General features: G+C 45.7%; 1 protein-coding gene across 1 annotated transcript; it reads left to right on the forward strand.

Annotated features, from left to right (window-relative positions):
- Positions 1-10,728: 10,728 nt before the first annotated feature.
- On the forward strand, positions 10,729-15,371 carry LOC307086197 (uncharacterized protein; the record flags this gene model as incomplete). The annotated part of the gene is made up of 6 exons (XM_079751334.1): positions 10,729-11,112; positions 11,233-11,637; positions 12,707-12,791; positions 13,423-14,123; positions 14,311-14,662; positions 15,334-15,371. The coding sequence occupies exons 2-6, from the start codon at positions 11,239-11,241 to the stop codon at positions 15,369-15,371; spliced, it is 1,575 nt and encodes a 524-aa protein (XP_079607460.1). The 5' UTR covers positions 10,729-11,112; positions 11,233-11,238.
- Positions 15,372-22,976: the final 7,605 nt, after the last annotated feature.

Genomic DNA, 22,976 nt, shown 5'->3' on the forward strand with positions numbered 1-22,976 from the left:
ACACACACACACACACACACACACACACACACACACACACAGGAAACACATATCCCTCCCTTCTGAGATGCAAAGATCATGACCCCAAGGCCAGAATCAAAACCACCATGACAACAGCATGAGATTACCCAGAAGCCCCCTGGCCAAACCGTAGGAAGACAAGCCCTGCACTTTGTCTCTGCATCTTAACAACACATTCCACGTCCAACATACAGTTACCTTGCCCTACGCCAGTTACCTTTCTAGCCACTGCGCACATCACAAACTGTGGTTCATCCAGAGATCTATTTTATAATGGAGAGGGTTTTTTTTGATATTTATGTAGTTGTTTATTTGTATTTATTTTTGGTGCTTTTTTAGACAGGTCAGTGAAGATTAACAGGAAAGTGGACTGGGAGAGCAGAAATTACATTTTCCAATTCAACACAATTTCTGAGACTTCAAGTTCCTCTACGTCCCTCTGGCTGCTCCTCTGCCCATTTCTAGCATTAAGTGGACTGTTAGGGGAACCAGAGCCTGGACCTGTTGCATGCTAATGTTAAGGAGGCATAAAGCTCCATAGCCCACCCTCTCTTTGGGAGACCGGACTACAGTCTGGTCCATCCCCTGTATAAGCCTCCGGTCCACGGACAACCTGTAATGACTAGGACTGTGAGGAGATGGTCTGAGGAGACCAACAGGGCTCTGCAGGGCTGCTTTGATCCAACAGACTGGGGAATGCTCTGCAATGCGGCCAGAGAGGACATTGATGATCTCACGGGTAACAGGGAACTTCCTTCTTCTGCCATACCCACAGAGATTGTACGTCACAACAACAGCCCCTTGGTCACTAGAGACCTCAAGGTCCTCTTGAAGGACAAGAAGAGAAACTTCAGGGAGGAAATCCCCAGTCGAAGCCTACCCCCTCCGATCCCTTAAGAAATACAAACTTGCCTCTGAAAAGGGTGGCCGTACCTAAAATACATAAATACAACCCCACACTCCATTGTCTACACACCTCCCTAGTGTCAACAGCCCTTTTCCCCCCCCCCCCCCTCCCCCCCTCCATCCCAGCGCCTGGGGTGGCCTTGGTGTGGGTGTGTCACTGGACATTGGTCGTTTCAGGGCTGTCTGGACGGGCTACATATGGCTTGCCAGCTGGGCCGATGTAGTGGCTCCATGGAGGGCCCTTGCAGCACTCGGTAGGGCCACCCTCCACAAGGGCCTCAAGATATTTTCCTCATCCACGTCCCGGGGCAGGGAGCCTGTGTTGCTGTGTTGGCTGGCAGAGGTGCGGCTTGGCCTGGGCAGTTGGTTTCAAGGGGCTGCCAGCCGCAGAATCCTCTCCTGGCAGTCGCTCTGCTGCTTCCACTCCTCCGCTTGGCCGCAGCAGAGACAGAATCAGTCGCCGGGGAGAGTGCTGGGAGATGGCTCTCAAACGGATTGGAGTCCAATCCGTTTGACTCAGGCCAGGTGAGGCTGCTTAAGGCAGCCATCAACCACGAACGCAACACTCTTCTTCAAAAGATTTGACGGTGTGGGCAGGCCCCTCCTGCCCCCTCAAAGTCCTCAGAAGACCCGTGGGCTTTATCAGTGAGAGGAAGGAGGCTGAGTAAAGGGGCGTGGACTCCTCTGTGGAGAAGGTCAGTGCAGAGTACTTTCTGCAGAAACTCCGGTCCTTCAATGCGGTAGCGTGCTGAGAATGTTCACCTAGACTATGGTAGCCATTGCTATTTATTTGCCATTGTGTGCTGGGTAAGCAGGGCGAGGTCAATCGGCGCAAGCAGAATGGATAAGCTGGTCAGGAAGGCTGGCTCTGTGCTGGAAGCAAGCTTGGTTCTTTGGTGGTGGAGTCAGAGAGGAGGACGCTGTACCAACTCCAAGAGCATATTGGGCAATGACTCTCACCCTCCAGAATGTGCTGGTAACACCAGACTGATAAAACTATGATGCACAACATAACGCCACAGGAAATCCTTTCTCCCTGTGGCAATCAAATTGCACAACTCATCTGCCTCGGACAGAGAGAGGGACAGCATAGCCGCCAGGGCTGCTGAGGAGGTTCCAGCCTCTCCTTCAGCTATGTTCTGCTCTGTTTGTCGACATCGCACTACACATTCCCCTTTGTTGACATCTTCCTCTTTTTATCTGGATCCCAGTCAATTGTTGTTACTTTCAGTTACACCTCCCTGACTTATGAGACACCATGAGTATAATGTGTAATAACAGAGACAATATGTTAAATATCATGGGCATAATTACTGAATATTTAAATTTAACTATTTACATTAATTATACTTCGGATAGAATCTGTACATACATAGCTTTTTGAAATTGTCTATTTGGATATTGTGTATTTGAATTTGCACCTTACCATTGACCGGTAATATACGGCCCTTACTTTGTCTCTTACTTGTGTATTTTGGAATTGCTACTGTTAACTAGTTAACATATTTATTTATGATACTTTTACCTGTCACCTTTTTGGCTGTACTTGGTTATTGAATCTACCGATGCTACTTTGCTATTGTTTCTTTGTATATCTGCACAATATATGTTTTCATTTTCCCTACTTTGCAGTACTGCAGCAGCTCCACAATAATGTCCCTCTGCTGTGGATGAATAAAGTAGTATCTAATCTAATCTTTGATAGAAGGAACCCACCTGAGTGTCTGCCAGGCAAATGGCCCTCATTGTTCCCCACTAGCAAAAGAAGTCAAACAATCCCTGGCAGTCCATCCTGGTACTCTTATTCGTGGTATTTGTAGAGGAAGACAGGAAGGTCTGGGAGAGAGAGGGAAAGACATGCAGCAAAGGACCACGGGCAGACATCAAACCCGGGTCGCTGCAGTAAGGACTGGGCCTTATTGGTACGCACTCTCCCCGGTGAGCCACTAGGGGCGCCCCGTATTTGTGCTTTTAAATAATATATATATTATCTTGATCAGGCCAATTGAACTCCAGTGGTCATGGCTGTCAGAAGGCCGCCTGTCCTGGTGCTTTGGAGAGGACATGTTGATTTCTGCTCGAGGTCCCAAAGCTCAAGCTGACCTTCACACCTCTGCCCCCCCACACCCACGCGGCTCGGCCCTGGCTTCCAGGGTCGAACGCAGATAAAGCTCTGCGGCAACACGGGGACATAAAACACGAGCGGGTCAGGGGTAGCCAGCCGGTCGTAGGGTGGGGGGAGCTTTTTGATTGCACCTGGCTCCAGTGAAGTTGCAATCTCAGAAGCGCAGTCTTCTCTGAGATGAAAGTGACTGAGAACCTCCCCCACAGCAATGTGTTGCTCTTATCTAGAGAATGTTAACAGAGGTATCTGGAGGTATTCTAAACCCCTACACACACACAAACACAAACACACACACACACACACACACACACACACACACACACACACACACACACACACACACACACACACACCCCCCTTTTAATGCATTCCAGAGTTTTAAGAAACTACCCCCTTCTTCTTCACAAGCAGTGTCTGTATGCTATGCATGACACTGCAACATTGTCCCTGCCATTGTTCCCCTAAAGACTCATTAGAGAGGTGTATGTGTGTCTGTGGGTGGGTGTGTGTGCACAAGCCTGTGTATTGAATGGCGTCCCCTTTAATTAGCCCTATTTGACCGGGTATTGTGACTTTTTTACTTTGTTGGACAAGATTAGGCCTATTTGATAATGGGTTTGTGTATGTGTGTGCAAATCTACATATGTATATGCAAGAAATGTGAACCGAAGTAGGAATGGATGAATGGAGAAAGAGCCAGAGATATCACCTAGAGTGAGAGAAATCAACGGGCGTAACCTTGTTTATAGCTTGGAATAAAAATGCATTGTGGGAGATGTTAGGCTTGTTGTGTTTGGTGGAGTTAGAGGTCAGAAACCCTGGCTTTATGCTCAGCGTGTGTAACTGCCACATTCCAGTATGCCAGCATGTTGCCATTATAACATGACGACGGCACATTCCTAACCCCCCTACACACATGCACACACACGCACACACATCACAAAAACAAGACCACCACATACCAATGGTTGCCAGCATTTTCCAACTATGATATAGAGCTCTTTAACTGACCAAAGCGTCATACGTAACTTACTAAATATAAAAAAATAAAAATTATCTGGTCAGATACTAAACCAAAAAAAAAAGGCAATATGCATATTTGATTACCTGAACTGACCAGATTTCAGGCCAAATTGTGTGTGTTCCATTGTCAATATTATTCTGTATGGTCAGCTAGGTAGTACGAAAAGAGTTACCGTGCTGTAAAACTACATAAATCAATAAAAATAGCAACAGCAGCTTGCTAGGTTTCATATGAAATGATGACAGATAGGTCATGTTATTTATGTTGAACATGGAGGGTAAATTGGTGGATCTGACATGCACAGGCCCCGGGAAGGGTCAAGTGATGCAACTTGTTGCAAAAATAAGAAATATAAACTCCAAACAATGGCTTACAACGTTGGAATGTAGAGTTAAGTCACTCTCTGGCTAAAGTTTCATTGTGGTCCATGTTGATGTGCCTGCATTACAGATCTCTCTGGAAATAGCTGTGGTTTCACCCACAGGCATACTATTCCTTTAAAGTATGACTCCCTAGCTCAGTTCTTCACCCTTCTATACCTCACTCACTCCCATCCAGTTGAGAAGTTGTCCAAACCGACCAATAGATTATCAAGTGTAGGTTAATTTCAATGCAGAAATTCCTTTGGAATTGTTAGATTTTTTACACATGCATTTCTTTTTTTCCGAGAGTTTGTTGTGTGTTGTGAGCAGGTGTTCGTGTACGGGTGTGTGTTTGTGTGTGTGTGTGTGTGTGCGTGTGTGTGTGTGTGTGCCTGTGTGTGTGTGTGTGTGTGTGTGTGTGTGCGCACAGAGAGAACAGAGAGAGAGACAAAGCACTGTGGAGGGGGTGACCTTTGACCCAGTCTCTGGCACCCGGCCGCCCCAGTGAGAGATGCAGAAAAGCATCACTGTAAATGAAGTATGTCAAGCTGCCCACAAGCGCTCACCCACAGCCCTGGGACACATCAAACACACACACACACTCAAACATGCATGCACTCATACGCACACACACACACACTGAGTATGGCAGAATTCTTACTCTATCACATAACAGGGAATATAATAGGATACTTATATATTATTTGTTAAGTTAACCAAATACAATTATCTATGAAAGAATCTTAATAAGCTAAGCCAAGCTAATTTCTTGTCAAGCTAAGATATGACAAGAAATGCTTTTAAATGCTGGATATATCGACACTGTACTACATTAGCATCAGCACAAAATGTTATTTCTCATGTAAAAACCCAATGCCTCCGAGTAATCCACATATTTATTCCTCGTCTAATAAGCTTACACCCACACATCTGACCTGAAACAGAGGCTAAACTGGAGCCAATGTAGTTTCTGTTTTTTAAAGAGAGGATTAGAACAATCCTCCCGAATGAGGAACAACACGAACAGTGTGTGACCTAATCCGACTTGTTGGCCCGGCTCGTCCACCTCGGCCTGCGAGCCGGGGAGCAGCGGGCTATGGAGTCTGTTACTGGGAAAGGTATTGACCTTGAGGGGTAGGAAAAATGGTTTTCATATGATTTAAAACAATGCGTCTGCCTTAAACCACCTGTACCACCTCCAACCCCCCTACCGTCTCCACCGACACCCCCTGCTCGCCTTACACAGGACTAGAGGCTTATTGTTTGGAGCTGCAGGAGGCTGTTTGTTGATCTAGCTGTGTCTTTCCTTATTGGGGTCAGAGGTCCCCAGGGTTGTTATGGTTAGAAGAAACATTGACATGGAGGCATGGCGCTGCAGAGCGCTGGGCCCTATAGGTCAATGGGAGAGAGAGAGAGCGAGAGAGAGAGAGAGAGAGAGAGAGAGAGAGAGAGAGAGAGAGACAGAGAGAGAGAGAGAGAGATAGAGCGATCATGTGGACGCCTTCCCTGTGGTCCTAATCTTTACTTCCTCTCTCGTGTCACGCCATCTAAATGAAGCCCACCCCCCATCTTATGCATGGATGACTGGGATTGGGCTAGAAATGGGGCTGACCCTTTTTTACTGCGCTGAGGTTTCTGCTATACTATCAAGCCAGAGTACAAAACATTCATCTGGTTCGTCAACAAAAAAAATGGTCCATTTGCAAAATGACCCAGGTCATTTCATCAATAAAAATGTAATACATTTCTACTATACAATTATTTGGGGGAAACCTTTCACGAAAAAGTACCACAACAATAAACCAAATGCTTCATATTTTAACCAGGGCTGAACTGACAAACTGGGACACGCATCCCTCACGTCAGAATACGTGTAAAACCAGGTCAGCCTCATCGTCACGGCAGCAGCAGCCCAGCAGCAGTCAGGCCTTGACTCCAGACCAGGTGGTGAGCAGCGAGTTCCCAGCCCCATCTGCAGATGGGAAGGAGCGCTTTACTTCAATTAATCAGGAGGCTGCACTGTATCACCAGCCTTTCTCTCTCTCTTCATCTTCATCTTCCTCTCGGTCCTCCTCCTCCCCCCCTCGTCTTCCTCTCCTCCCCAGTAACAGCGGCCTCATCACGCACGGATGGCCATCAAATGTTTTGACTCGCAGTGACAGCCTCTCTCTGAGACCGGCCTGACCTCTGACCCTGAGGAATGGACGAGCCTGGAAACAAAAACAGTGGGTCTTTTGTGCACGAGTCAAAGGGAAAACATCTGCCACAACGAGGGGAGAGGGAGGGGCTGGGAGGGGCTGGGAGGGGGAGGGGGAGGGGCGAGGAGGGAGGGATCGGTGGGTGTGAAGTTTCGCGGAGGCGTTCGCCTTTTAACCCCTGGAGCACTTGGTGTTGTGTGAGAGGTTGTGGCAGTTTAGTCAGGATTGTTTACTTCTTACCACCTTCATCTTCATTATCCTCATCGTCGTCTTCGTCATCTTCGCGGCCGTCAACTCTTTTGTTCACGTTTGTATGTGTACCGGCATTAGCAGCAGCAGCAGCATCATCACCATCATCTCCAAAACATTAGCCACATCATCATCATCATCATCATCATCATCATCATCATCATCATCATTATCAGCAGTATTATCCCATTCATCATCACGAGGCGGCATGTGGCTCAGGAGGTAGAGCGGGTTGGCTGGTAACCGGAAAGTTGCTAGTTCAATCCCCGGCTCCTCCTAGCTTGTTGTCAAGGTGCCCCTGAGCAAGACACCTCACCCTGACTGCTCCTTGCGAGCTGGCTGTCGCCTTACGTGGCTGACACAGCCGTGGGTGTGTAAATGGGTGTGATCAAAAAAAATCAAAATCATCATCAGCATCCGCCTTCATATCACCCTCACCCCCAACTTCATCATCATCATCACTGTTCCCATGCTGACAGCTTGGTCCGTCTACCGGAGGTCTGAGTACGCCGTCTCTTGTCAGTGTGGAGAAGCCGTGGATTAGAATAAGATGAAAAATGAGCAGCGTATCAATCTGCGGTGTGTCCCTGCGGTGCCAGCAGCCTGGCTTATCAGCGCACCACAGGGACCTGGCAGCTACACCTCTCCTTTAATAGTACCCCGCCCCTCAAAGAGAAGACAGAGACATTCAGGACTTTTTATTTACCGCTTTAAGACAGAACAACTGCAGTGTGTATTATTAATACGATCCAAATGGCGATTATCTAATGAATTAGTAAGGCTGAAGTATTTAAGTTTTTTTATGTAATTCATTTTGTAATATCACATTTTAAATATTTGGGTACTCTTTCAGCAGGAAGAGGTGGTATGCTGAATACACAACTGTCTTTCTTTCTCTCTCTCTCTCTCTCTCTCTCTCTCTCTCTCTCTCTCTGTGTCTCTCTCTCTTACTGTTTGGTGTTCTATTCCCACAGGTTCTTGCACCCCTGTTCACCGACCCCCTCCAGCCTTCAGTCCTCACTAGGAACCCTCCAGTCCTGATACATGAAACCTCTGTGTTACCAGTAACCACACACTCCAGGGCAAGTTATCAATTAGCCAAACACCTCCAGAGGGCACCGGCCACATTTACCACTCCGAGAACCTTCTCATGTTCCTCCTGCTCATTGGTCATTTAGGAGTTAGGTGAGGGGGTGTGGCCTTATGTACAAAACTGTTAGAGTTCGGAAAGCAAGTGTGTGTCTCCAACTACTGGAACCAAATGGAAAACCGCTTAGCAGTTAAGTGATTCGGTTTTCTTTTTAATAGAATATCAGGAGCCAAGACAAGCTGAATGTTCTTAAAAAGCAACTTATATACTAATTTAATTCAAAAACAATACGGTTACATTTTAAAGGCAGTTGGAAATCACCATTGAAAATACTTAGGTCAGATGATGGATTCAGAAGGATAATAAAGGCTAATTCAATTGTGCAATTTAATTTCAGATACAGTTCACATTTTCTCATTCATGCCTTTATTTACTGAATTCAGACAGTTAAAAAGCTCTTCCTAGCTGCAGTAGGACTGATTCCCAGCAGGGGCCAGTGTCAGCCTTCAGAATAACCTGTGTGAATGAGCCTGTCTCTGGGTGTTATGTAACACAGCGTGGGCCTACACCTGGATGACTCAACTGGCTGAAACAGCAGTCAAATAGTTTGACAGAAATACACTTCTGAATTTAGAACTGCATACAACCCCTGCAGTATCTCAGGTAGTCTGCTCAAGATTAGACCAGTTTGGGTTTTAACTGTAATGGGTTTATTTAAATTGCTCCAATGCAAAAAACAACAATGGTGAACATTACCTTGTGTTTTTACTTGAATCCCCAATTAGCATTTGGTAAAAAAAAAATATATATTTTGTATTTTGTAATTTCTTGTGTGTCACAAACAACATCTGTGTCGTTTTGGAATGTGTATTTATATATTTTAAGTTATGCTCGCTTTTTCCTAGAGGTTTTCGTATTTGTAAATGATATGAAATAAGCGGTATCAATATTTTGTTTTTATGAACTGATTACTTTAATATGTTCGATGAAGACTATGAGATTTACTGCGTGCCAAAGGGTTTTCAGAAAGCGTTTTGCCCTCTAAACAAATACAATACAATCTACATGGGGTATCTACATGGGGACATTGAACATGTTTTCTTCTATCTATCTCATGATTCATCACGTAAGCATGAACAAAATGAGGACACGCAGTTCTAGAGGAAGGTGCGTCGTTACGCATTGCCCCGCGCGTACCCTGCTAGGCTCAGACCACAGTGTCAGCCAACATGGCAACCCGGGGCCCCATGCACACACCAATCCCGAGTGTTTGGCCTGATGCATAAACAACCCTCTTTAGCTTCAATAAGACAACACTGGGAGTGTTTATACCTGTCAAATATATATTTGTCTCTGATATCCTGCGTTTGTTTTCCTGGCTTTACTTTTTTATCTGCTTGGATCTTGAACTGGGGCTTCCACAGGAGCAGCCATCTAGAATATTCCTCCATGACTTACCGTTTCCTCTGCAGCCGAGGGCCTGGCACGTCAGCAGGCCGGCAGGAAAACCGCTGCGCCTCTCGTTCTCTGACCCCGACTCTTTTCAAGTGACTCCAAGTGTTTCTCCCTGCGCTCTGTCTCTGTCCCTGAATGGGTGTGTATGTGCGTGATTACCCGTGTGTATGTTTAAGTGTGTGCATGGCTGTTGGCATGTGTGTGTCTGTTTGTGTGTGTGTGTTTGCCCATGTGTGTGTGTGTGTGTGTCTGTGTGTATTTGCGTGTTTGTGTACGTGTGTGTGTGTGTGTGTGTGTGTGTGTGTGTGTGTGCGTGCACAAATGTGTGTGTGTGTGTGTGTGTGTGTGTGTGTATGTGTGAGTGTATGTGTGTGTGTGTGTGTGTGAAAGAGCCAGGACAGCTACCCACGTCATTAAGTGGAGCGGAGACAGGCGGCATCAAAGGGCTCGGCTGACGCTGACCCTCTGAGGAACAGCGTGGGCCATTGTCCTGCCGACCCACGGTGCAGCGGAAAGAACCCTCCTCGGGTCCCATAAAGACATGATCTCTTTAGGAAGCGCTTTGTCTTCTCCTTCACCTGAACCTCTCACAGACTGCTGGAAATCTCTCCCTGTCACCTCAGCCTATATTGACTTACACTTATGTAATATATTGAACCTATCTTCACGCGTGTGTAGGTATGTGTGTGTGTGTGTTTGTGTGTGTGTGTGTGTGTGTGTGTGTGTGTGTATGTGTGTGTGTGTCTGCGTTTGTGCGTGTCTGCGTGTGTGTGTGTGTGCACGTGATTGTTCATGTACACTTGTTTGTTTGTTTATAGGTGTGAATATGCTTGTATGATTCTACTTTAATTGTTATTCGCTGGGCAACAATGAGCATTAACTTACAATTAGCTAAGAGTTCATTAACCTTGTTGACCAACAGTAAGACAACCATGATTTAGATGAGTTAAAACAGTATTGATGTATACATTAATAACTTAGTTAACATGAATACCATTAGAAAGCATTTACGGCATTAGTAAATGATTAGGCCATGTGTGTGTGTGTGTGTGTGTGTGTGTGTATGTGCGTAAGATAACCCTTTTGCTGTCAGCAGGAGGGAGGGGTCCACCACTGGGAGCTGGTGCCAACATGGGAAGTGAACAGTATAAGCAGAAGGTTTATAAATGTCCCCAACAGTGTTCCCATCTCATACACACCTTTCCACTGCTACAATTTCACTACGATTATCACGAGAGAGAGAGAGAAAGAGAGAGAGAGAGACAGAGAGAGAGAGAGGGAGAGAGAGATAGAGAGAGAGAGAGAGAGAGAGAGAGAGAGAGAGAGAGAGAGAGAGAGAGAGAGACAGAGACAGAGACAGAGAGAAAGAGGGAGAGAGAGAGAGAGGTAAGACGCTACGATCTGGAGCGACACTTCGTCCGCCTCATTCACATCTGGCCTTTTATCACAACAGGATGCTGAGCCACTGAACTGCGTCTCCAATCATCTGGCCGTATTTGTTCTGATCGGCTGCCTTGGGATTTGGGAGAGCGTGACCTTTAGAGAACCGCTGAGCACATGGAAGGAGGTCGTTTTTATTCTTCCTTCTGATTTTTCTGAGGAATCTTTTCGACCTAAAGTCTGGTGTTAGGTCTTCACTTCACTCCACGGGCACACAAGACTTATTTACATTTACAATCAAGGTTGGGTGCAGATTCAAAAATTAACAACTTTTCTGTCTTTACACCCGACACAAGCAGTGGGGACTCATCCTCCTCCTGATCTGCTCCTGTGCTTCACCTCATCTCTCCACCCGCCCACAGCCCGCCATGTACAGCAGCAACTACACCCACGTGCCCCGCTACAGCCTGGAGGCCCAGAAGAAGAAGCAAATGCAGCGGTCCAAGGGCAAGAGCTGTGGCTACTACATGCGCATCATCTTCTTCTTCAGCTCCCTCATCCAGTCGCTCATCATCGTCAGCCTGGTGCTCTTCCTCGTCTACGGCAAGAAGACGGACTCGCCGGACTCGGGCCGCATCGCCGACCTGGAGCAGAGCTTCAGCCGGCTCTCCCTGGAGAACGTGGCCCTCAAGCAGCAGAGGAAGAACCTCACCAAGTCCCTGAACGTGACCGCCGTGGAGAGGCTTCAGACGGACCTGGAGCTGGGGAGGTTGCGCAACCTCACCAACATCTCCTACCATTATCTCAACGACTTGCACTTCAAGCTGGTGAGCTGCTGCCCATCCTCACTTTATATTGTTGTTGTGACTATTTATATTTTTAATTTATATTATTATTGAAATTGAAAATGTTATGATAATAATTATTATAAATGTATTATTATTATTATTAGCATCGAATGTGTTTATAGATTTAGCTATTAATGGTGTTAATGGTAGTAGTCTTTGGGATGCTATTGTTTTGGTCTTATTGATGGTATTATGGTGAAAAAAAAAAAAACACAAGAGTGACGCAATAATTTCCATGATCAAAAATTGTTTCGAGGGTTTGAAGTGTTCAACTGGAATTCTGTATAGATTGAGGATTGCGTGATACAGCAGAGATAATCATGGTTACTGTTGGTCCCACACTGAAAAACTGGATCCAAACATTTCACACCAGGATAAAGGATCAGGCTTGACATATGGTCATTATAATAAAGTTATAACAAAGATGATTATTCATTAGAATTGTTTTAATTATGTTATTATAAACAGATCCAATCAAAGTCAGAAGGATACTGCCATAACACCAAGGTTGTTTGTTTGGCCAACATTGTTTATCTTCCTTGAATTACACTTAAATACTTTTTGTTTATTTAAGAATACAAAAAAAGACACATGTAACTTTTACTTTACACCTTATGCCTCAAACTATAATTAATACTTTTATTGAAAGTATGTAATGCCAGAAACATAATCGCAGTTGGCTCGACAAGATAGATTTTGGCGTCACAAGCTTTTATTAAGATTATTACTATAATTTTTATCTCAAAGTACGTTTATTACACTGAACCCTTGAGAGTACAGCTGAGAGTACAAACCTGGAACCACAAAATAACCATCCATAAAATGACGACTGACAAAATATTTAAGTTTAAAGTTCTGTGATTAATAGAGTATTTTAGCTAACCTTAAGAGAGAAAGGGGTTTGCTTTCTATATCTCCTTTATGTTCTGGAGGGGACTGTTTAATATGATCACTTTTGTATATTGTATGCTTTCATTAACCCTAATCATAATGATGATAACATTAATGACGGTATTCATATCTAATCTGATGTCTTCAATATTTACAGATTCAATGCACTGCTGACAAAAACAAACCGACTCTTGGGGGACCTTACCCTTCACAACCCAGGATAACACCTGCAGACAGGCACGGTAAGGTTCAACCAACCAAATGTGGCGGACTCTGAGATGGCAGCGGGCTGGGGGTGGGCCTTAAAGGGAAGCCATCCAGCTCGGCATGCCAGAGGAAATCCCCATTGAGAGGACGGCTGGTGGCTTGGGGGACTGGGGAGGTGCGGTGGCAGAAGGGTAATGCTGAAGACAGGGGGAACAGGTAGAAGGGTACTTGCAAGCAGCCAAATTAAATCACAAAGTGCTAAACCATGCTGGCAAAATAGACTGGCCTCTGAGCTAGAACTCGGCCCATAGACAAACGGTCTAGGGGGGTGAGAGAAGCTCATTCATTTTGTCCACTTATTACTTATCTTACTGAATCTTACTTTTTCTGTTGTGCCACCACTTTCTGCCCCTTTTTCACCTACTGCATCCGAACCATCCTTGGATGGAGGCCTCTGATTGCTTGTAGGTCTATGCAATGTGGTTCAGAGGCATCAGAGGCCTGTTGATAACGCTCCTAGGCTGTTATCTACTGAAAATGAACTCAGAGGATCCAGACTTATACACATTGGCAACCGGGCCTGGGTAGTAAATGACTTGATGTTTTATGATTAGTTATATATCCTCTTGAGATAATAAGTTATGTTTGGTCTGTTTCCCCGTAAAGCAGACTGCAGGACCAACATTGAACACCAGAAGGCCAAGGAGCGGTTACTACAGTCCCAACTGAACCAGACCGTGCTGGAGTACACAATCAAGATAGACAAGCTCAACAAGGAGCGGGACGACCTCTCCTTGGAAGCCATCGACCTGCGGAACGACAAGCAGATGCTGCAGTCGGAGATCACCAACTACAGGCTGCGGTGCAAGCAGGACTTCGTGGCCTCCTTGAGCGGCATCTCCAACGTGTCCCGGGCCTTCCTGGAGAAGATCGACTCCCTGTTCCCCAACCACATCCCCTTCCAGCTCACCTGCGAGAAGCAGCGGGAGAACCTGGAGCAGATCCGCAGCAACTGCACCAGCCTGTCCCGCGGGGTGGAGGACAAGTTCCAGGGCTACCTGAACACCCTGGGCACCAAGGTCACCAACAGCCTGAGTCAGATCACCCACCTGCAGGCAGACAACGAACGGCTTGGCAAGGCCAGCCGCCTCTGCAGTGCGAACCGCACATGGCTGATCCAGGAGCACCGGAAGGACCGGCAGAAAGACAAGCTCAAGTGCGACAGCGAAATGAAGACACTGCTGACCGAGAAGAAGAGGCTGACCGGAGAAAAGGAACTGCTGGAGGGCAAGACGCACGTCAAGGAGACGGAGATCCTCTACCTCAAGGAGCAGACCAGGCTCCTTAATGCTTCCTGCTCGCAAGTGGTGAGGACGTCCCTGTTTCAACTGCTGTTTTATTGTTTATTTTACATACTTGGATGCTTTCTCAGTTCTTTCACTGACTAATTGAACTGGTAATCTGGTATTAGACGTATATGTGTTTGAGCTATATCATTTAATTTAATTGGTTCCTTTTTAACTCTAACATGTACTTGTGTTGACTTTATTTCAGAATCAATATGGAAGATCAACTATCGGGGGGTCTAGCTTTTCTGGGAATCCCTTCAGAATCCCTTCCCCTGGGTCAAGTCCCGGTGCTGGCTCTGCTTGGTTTAATACCAATGGTATAAATGTTGGTACAGGACTGGGCAGTACCAATCTAGGCAATTCCAAACCCGGCAGTACAAGTCTAGGCAGCTCATGGCAATCCAGCAACGGGGTCGGCAACACCAGGTTTGGGGGAACGGCTTCACAGGGGAGTAGCTGGTCCCCCCCTGGGACTGGCCTAGGCAGCAGCGCTACCGGGCTAGGCAAGCTGTCAACAGGCTCAACCACAAGCAGGGTGCAAGGGGTGAGTGGCACTGGTGGGTTGGGAACCGGGCTGGGGAACACAGGGTTAGGGACGGGGCTGGGGAACACAGGGTTAGGGACGGGGCTGGGGAACACAGGGTTAGGGACGGGGCAGCGGACGGGGCTGGGGAACACAGGGTTAGGGACGGGGCACCGGACGGGGCTGGGGAACACAGGGTTAGGGACGGGGCTGGGGAACACAGGGTTAGGGACGGGGCAGCGGACGGGGCTGGGGAACACAGGGTTAGGGACGGGGCTGGGGAACACAGGGTTAGGGACGGGGCAGCGGACGGGGCTGGGGAACACAGGGTTAGGGACGGGCCTGGGGAACACAGGGTTAGGGACGGGGCTGGGGAACACAGGGTTAGGGATGGGGCAGCGGACGGGGCTGGGGAACACAGGGTTAGGGACGGGGCTGGGGAACACAGGGTTAGGGACGGGGCTGGGGAACACAGGGTTAGGGACAAGTGCCCTGGGACGAGGAACTGGCACTACTGGAAGCTTTGGGGGTCTTGGTGGAGGGCGGACTGCTGGATCTGGATCAAGTGAGAACAAACTGACATTTATGCTTATGAAGTCCAGCTTACATTGCATAATCATGTGAGCTATAGCCGAGTATGAAATGAAAGATCATCGTGGTTTCTTCTATGTCTTTTACCCTCAGTGATTTCACAACACCTCGCAGATCTGCAGCTCTACGGCAAGCCTTCAAGCACAGAGTGAGTCTCATTATTATCCATTTCTGTTAGCACCATAAGGCCCAGCTATTACAGGGTAGAACACCACGAGGTTGGAGCTAGCCCGCTTAACCACACTCAGGTATAAAACACAGGTATAAAAGGGGAAGATTGTAAACTGGTGTCTGTTTTTAATCATCCTAATCGTCTGCTACTGTTCTCTGGTTCACCGTCTCTCTAGGAAGAAGAGAGAATCACCCAAGACCTTTGGCTAATCTGTCTTCCCCAGGACAGGTTGGAGAGATGAGAAGATACAAATCCCTTCTCCTCCTTCCTCCAGCCTGAGCCAAGCTCCTCACACTGAGAACACGAACACGAACACGCACACACACACACAGACGCAAACACACATAAAAGCACAGGTGCACAGATGCACACACACGCACACACACACACACACACACACACACACACACACACACACACACAGACGCACGCACGCACACAACTACACACACACACACACAAACACACACACACACACACACACACACACAGACGAACAGATGCAAAGATGCAAACAGTGCACAGACGCACGCACATGCACACGCAAACACAAACACAGAAACACACACAGACACACACACACACACAAACACACGTGTTATCATACACTTTGTACTACTTTCACACTAGTAATGCATACTTATAATGGCAATAGCAGGTTGTATTAACTTTCTGCACATTCTTTTCTTGTTGAAATGTGATGTGAGGTTGAATTTGTCACTAGAATGTATATAATGTACTAATCAGCAGGAATATGCGCTGTGTAAATACTCAAATTACTATATTCTTTAAATAAACGCATGTTGTTCATACATCACTGCTTCCACCGTGGCATCCCTTTTCCTGTCCCGTGTTTGTTTTAGTTTCATGCGCACACACACACACACACACACACACACACACACACACACACACACACACACACACACACACACACACACATACACACACACACACCTCTGAGAGATATTACCCTAGCCAGACTATTGTTTGTCCCCTGTTTGCGTCCCCTGTTTGCGTCACCTATTGTCCGCTTAATAGTCAATTTAATGACTCTCTATCCCACCCACGACTAAGTGGTGCTTCAGCCCGACCATTATATTGTTAAGACCCTTAGGCCTCCAGTCACAGAATGTTGAGAGCTTCCTGCCCAGCCTCACAGACCCAGTAAACACGGATGGGAGAGGACCCCGACAAGTTTTGTCAAGTATACATACTTATGAAAACGAACAATGTTCCTAGCGGGGAGAAAGGCAACCCCATTGTGTTTGACTAAAGCATTAAAGTCATTGAATCTACTCTATCTCTATACCCCAAGGTTTGAGCTGAGACATAAAGGCAATTTGTGCTTGACCTCTGTTGACCTTGAGAGGTTATTGACCCCAGGAATAATATTTCCAGTTTTTGCCCCATCACCCTGCATTATAACCGTGTATATCTTTTCCAAAATATCATTTTTGTTCAGTTATTGTTTCTTATTTCTTGCCAGCTGCCTCAGCTATGGCCGGTTACAGATTTCAGCTGTGTTGCCCTTAAAGCATTTATTGAACAGCTCATTTTGCTTCGATAAATAATTGATTGGTACCTATTTATAGATGAAATTGAGAACTGGATAACTATTTTACAGTCGTTACTGTTTGTAAAATGAGTATTGTTTGTCCGTTCGCGTCGTGCTACGACTTGCAGTTCAGTCCCTTCCGGGTTGGGCTCCCGGGTTCTGCTGGAGATTCACAGCGAGGCACATCCAATATGAAGCGTTAATCAGCCAATGCGGGAAGTTTACTTTGTTGATGACATGTTAAAGATGTGTTTGGACTCAGTTCCTTGCCGTGGGGGGGTGGTCTCAGTCCCTTGTGGAGTAGAAGGCTGCTTGGCGACGCAGGGCACAGAGAGGGGGTGGGAGCCCAGCTCATAGGGCCAAGCACATACATGTGTTGGAGCGACAGGTGGCTAGCATAGCATCTAGCTGTTTATTTTCTGCTAGCATTACAGGGCAGGCATGTTCTGATAAGGTCAGACAACCCATTCCCCATCTGGAATGCCTGAGGGCAATGCACCTTCCAGGCATAGTCATCGGTGCAGCGGACTTCCTCTGACGTCAAATCCCTCACCCTGGGGACCTGAGGGGGAGGGGTTAAATCCAGAGGTAGCAGAGCAGTATGCATATCCCCCGGTCCCCTTCATCCTGTGCTTCACCGGGTACTCTACTACAGACTGCAGTCGGTGGCACCCAACAGGCCAGGGAGAGTGGGGTTTCCATGACTGCACCATCTTCCAACCGGGAGTCCATGGCGCCTCTCCGAGATACTATGGGGACTCTCTCTCTATCCCTCTCTCTCCCCCCCCAACCCACCCTCACACATACTAGACAATCTGCAATTGCATTATATTTATTGATTTATATCTACCTATTTTTATTAACCCTTAAATTATGTGCAATATTGCTCACTTTCTGTAGACCTCTATTGACCTCCCATTTAGTTGACTTTTGCTATTTGTCCATTTTGTTGTTTGTCACGTGTACTGTCTGTTGCTACAATAGACATCCTATATCATAGACGGAGCATCAAACGCAAATGCCTACTGGCGTTGACGAGACGCGGGGCCGCCATCTTGGAATGGTGATCCGCTCCCCTCAGTGTAATCCGTTTGGCAGGAGCAATGAACAGTCAGCGCATTTAATTAATCATACCTCACTGAATACCAGTGATTTTCACGCGTTTTTTTGTCATACGTGCAGCTATGATAAAGGACACATGGTTTGGCGTGTTTTATTATTAATAGTTGGCTTAACAGTTATAGAATATTCTTAAGTGACCAGACGTCCGAGATCAAAACTGGGAACATAATCCTCGAGAAGGGGAAAAAAAACGCTCAGCTATTTTTAAGTTGAAGAAACAATATATGATTAGGCTATATATGCATATATATATCCTACATAAACAATGTATGAATACATTAGATATCTATATATCTTAGGGACCTTATAGACTTATGACTGTTGCTGCAGCAGCAGAGTTTATTCTGTCTTGACACTTTGTATTGATATTTTGTATTTACTTGTATTAACAACATTCTTTCCTTAAATTATTATAATGTTTACAGTGATTGTTTTATATGTATTTTTTATATATGTCACTTTGGAATAAAGCGTCTGCCAAATACTTAAACATAAACATATATAAACACCTGAAAGTTTTTATATCAGCTAAAACCACCAATCAGTTTCACTGGATTCAGAATAAAACCAAATTCTGTCTTACCCAACAATGTTAGAATTTGAATATTGTTACTTGAATGACTCCATTTATATCATGGTTACAATTATAATGTTAAGAAAGTATTGTCTTATACTTTGCCTAAAATGAGAATGCATCATAATACAAATCTGCTGATGGAATGTTTATTTGTGGATGGATGGATGGAATGGACTGGAGTTTGCAGGTGGGAAATGATACAGGAAAATGATCAGACCAGAAAGAGTGAAATTCAAAATACAATAAAAAGCAGCCAGGGTAAATGCAGACTGACCATTTACAGTGTTTCAAAAATAAGAGAATCATGGAAAATAAATCTATCACATTAGGCCTGATTATCATGAACTAGGAGTGAAATTCAAAATACAATAAAAAGCAGTCATGGTAAATGCAGGGCAATGTGTAGTGTATGCAAGGCAATGTGAATGTAAAAAATATCAATATCTGTCTGGGATTGAAACCCTGAAAGAGGACTGTTTTGCATAGCTTCTTTCTCGTGCTTCCTTTCTGAATTTCAAGAGAGGCGAGTTTGGCAATGTGGTGTCGCCTTATGAAACATAGACACTTCCAATGATAACAAGTCCGAATGGTGGTTGTCGATGCCAAACTGTGTTCCCCAAGCAGAAATACATGCTCTGTTCCAATCTCCCCTCAGACTATATGCTGCTCCCTTGCTCCCCATCCACACTTCAAGATGGCGGCCGCATTTCTTGCATTCCAGCAGCCAATGCCTATGTATAGGATGTCTATTGTTGCTACTGGATACCTGAATTTTCCAAAGGGGATCAATAAATGATCTACTTACTTAGTTACTTAAACTAGATCTCTTCCCAACTGGAAGGCAGTGTCTGGCCCCAACACCTCCATCGGTGACAGCTATGGGTGTGGCCCCTGAAGGGCCAAAGCCACTTTTGGCTGCCTGTGAGCTGGCAGTGGAGACCGGACTCAGCGCTAGAGCATCATCCACCAAGGCCCTCTAGGCTGATAGGTGGACGCTGTTTACCAGTTTGCTCAAATGGTGAACAGGCTCCATGCCTTGTCTATCAGAGTGCTCCCGCCCACCCTGTCACTCCTACCAACCAGGCAATCAGCTGGTTGTGTCAACCAGTCTTTTGGTGTGGCAGCATGTGAGCCTCATTCACAGGAGGGCAGGGGCCCAGACTTATGGTGCCCTGCCCGGGGCCTGAGCTCCACTTTTGGCAGGACTGCTTTGGTTTCGACAGTCAGATATATTGTTTTGTGCGCTATGCAGGATTTGCGAAAATGTTGTAACGTTTCCATTGAAGTTCTGTGATAATTTGTGATTACTGGGAGCAGAAGAACTGTTGCTTAATGTTTTTTTTTTTTCATTTTTTTTATGTTTCACTTTATAAAAACAGGCCGGGCATCAGTTCTGTGCAGTCGATGTGTAATACAAGCGTGAAGGTAAAAAATAATTGATGAAGAGTCATGATTATATTGTATGTCACAATTTTGCCCGGGCTGGTAAAGATTTCACACATGAGGGAAGATTGGGGGTCAGTTCTCTCACTCTCTCTCTCCCTCCTTTATGCGATAAAGGGAGCAAAGGTTCACTCAAGGTTTACTTAAACACTGGAGACATGGTCATGCTCGAGTCGCCAATACCGTCCAAACACTACTTTATTGGCTCCAGTGTGGACATCCATGCCCTGAATGTCCCCCGGTGATATCTGACACTGGCTCTGAGGACCCTGATCGCTTTCTCTAAGTCCTGTTCACCTCCCATTGTTGTGGCCATTGTTGTTCTTCTCTAGCGTGTTAAGTTTGGACCAGGAATAACCCGAGCAGCAGTGAGTCATTTGATGTAAACAAACGCAGACAGATTTAATAAACAGTTATTGTAAGGGTTTGGATGGACTAAACAACTGCCATTGAAAGGAAACGCAAAAAAAAAGCAGTTTGAGGATTAGTAGAAGTGCATTTCTTTTCTAATATTACAGATACAAACGGCAACATAACCCTTATTGGGTGTGAATGAAAGACTCCGCTCCTGCAGGGATCATAAATAGCAATGAGAGTCTTGTATTAATACACATGAACTAATGAAAACATTCATCATAGTCAGGATAATGGGTGGTAGTCTCTCTCTTTGCCTAGGGACATTTTCATTAAATAAAGGTAAAATTATCAACATGAACATGTTCATCACACAATCAATTCCACTTACTAATAACTACTTATTCATTTAGCAGAAAAAAAAGTCAAAATGTTTTGAAAATATACTTATAACCCTAGCGACTCATACATGAGTCGCTAGCGACTCATACATGAGTCGCTAGGGTTATGCATCGTGCTCAAGGGCGATTGTGAATTCTGAGTCTAAGGCCAGAGGGGTCAAACACCCAACAACTAGTGCCCCTTGCTCCCCACTTTGATTTCACTGTGCTGGGATTTGAAGAACCGCAAGCTTGGCATGCAAGCAGAGTGTGTAGCACACCACCACGAGAGCAAGTAAACATCCTGCTTGGCTGACTGATGGGATTTGGGAACCCACTGTTAATGCCTCATCCAAGTGTGTATTGTGTGGACCACCATTAATAAACAGTGAGTCTTCATCGCGAGACAATCTGTCCCTTTTAAGGGATATCCTTTGTTTACATCAATTGTTTTTCCACCATATCTGAGAGCTGCTTACTTGACTGTATGTTGCAATAGTATGAGCCAATGGGACGGTGTTGCAAGCCAGGGGCAAAGATTATAAGGTAGTGAATGTTCAAATGTGATTGAACTTGATCAATAGTCAGTATGGACGACTACTGGAGATGCCAGTTGGTTCTGTTCAGCCCTCACTACTAACTGAGGCCTGTTGGGGGCACGGGTTGTTGCAACACATGGCATTTTACTTACTACCAACCTGAACCCAAAAATGTAAACCATATACAAAGGGAAATCCATAGCTAAGCTAAGGCCTACACAGTAGGTGCCACAAAAGCTAAAGCTAACAGATCTCCATGGAGGAAATAAACCTGAATGCTATATAGTTTGACATCTTAGTATAGTATGAAAAGAAGTTGGACACTAAATAGACAGACATCTTTGCTATGTTGAAGTGAACCTGAACGCTAAATAGATTTACACCATGGCAGTTATTAAATTAACCTGAGGGATAAATAGATTGACATCTTGGCTTTTATCCTAAGATGATAATTGCCTCAACTGCATTCAGTCCAGTCCTGTGAAGATTGCTTGCACATTGTCATTCTCTGCCGACCAACACAATGGCATCTTTAGCAACCTACAGTGACTTCAGATGCAGGTCATTAATAAAGAGGTCGGGGCTAGGGCCTCAGAACCTTTGCCCTGTGCTTCGAACGCCCCAACAGCCCTAATCCTGCCCCACACCATTCTTTGCGTTGGCATTTGACATGAAGTAACCCCCCCCCACACACATTACAACCACGCAGTGCTCCAGAAGAAGAGAAGCAGGAGTCCTTTCCCAGGGGTCTCCACCGAGGGCCGACGTATGTCCCACCACCAGAGCTGGCGGGCCGGAGAGCTGGGAAGGGAACAGTGGCGTATGATTGCAACCTCCCTCCTCGCCTGGAGGTTGGGGTCGGAGGGTGGAGCACAACTCTGACCTCTTTTGTTTCCAGTCGCTAGGACTCCCTCCTGACCACTGCTGCTAATTGCATTTCCGATCTGGTGGCGCTTTTCTTAAGGTCACAGGTTCGCTCAGGCTGGTAAAGAAATCAAATAGGAGGGAGGGTTGGGGGTAAAATCTTCCCCTCTCTCTCTCTCTCTCTCTCTCTCTCTCTCTCTCTCTCTCTCTCTCTCTCTCTCATGGATCGCGATAACAATGGGGGCCTCTCAAGGTGACTGATTTTCACCTTGGGCTTTTCCGGAGAGACAAAGCAACATTCAAGGTCAACTGCATGAAAGCGATGACAGAGGGTAAACCTAAGATGGGCGTCTGTTTGGATTCTATGTTGTTGTTTTGTGTATTTTTGGTGCAGAGCCTTAGTTAAATTGGCTTTACGAAAGTTAACAAACCGCTGGGAGTCTTTTGGCGATGTCATGGTTAACACTGTCTTTCTTGTAAAACATATGACAGTGTAACATTTTTAAATGTACTCTCAATTGACTGCTATCTGAGCTTATCCCCTATTTTATGAGTCCAAGGTGTTAAAATGAATGAATGAATGAATAATATGTATTGCTCTCAATATACAATTAATGTTAGAGCCAGCATTACCAACATTAAGAAAACGTAAACATGTATATTTGTTCCATGACTGCTATCCTACTCATAGGGAAAGTGTCCTTGAAACACCCTGGGACATGAATATTGACATTTACCTTAGTGGCTG

This window comes from Pollachius pollachius (genome assembly GCF_949987615.1).
Source record: "Pollachius pollachius genome assembly, chromosome: 14".
Taxonomy (NCBI): Eukaryota; Metazoa; Chordata; class Actinopteri; order Gadiformes; family Gadidae; genus Pollachius; species Pollachius pollachius.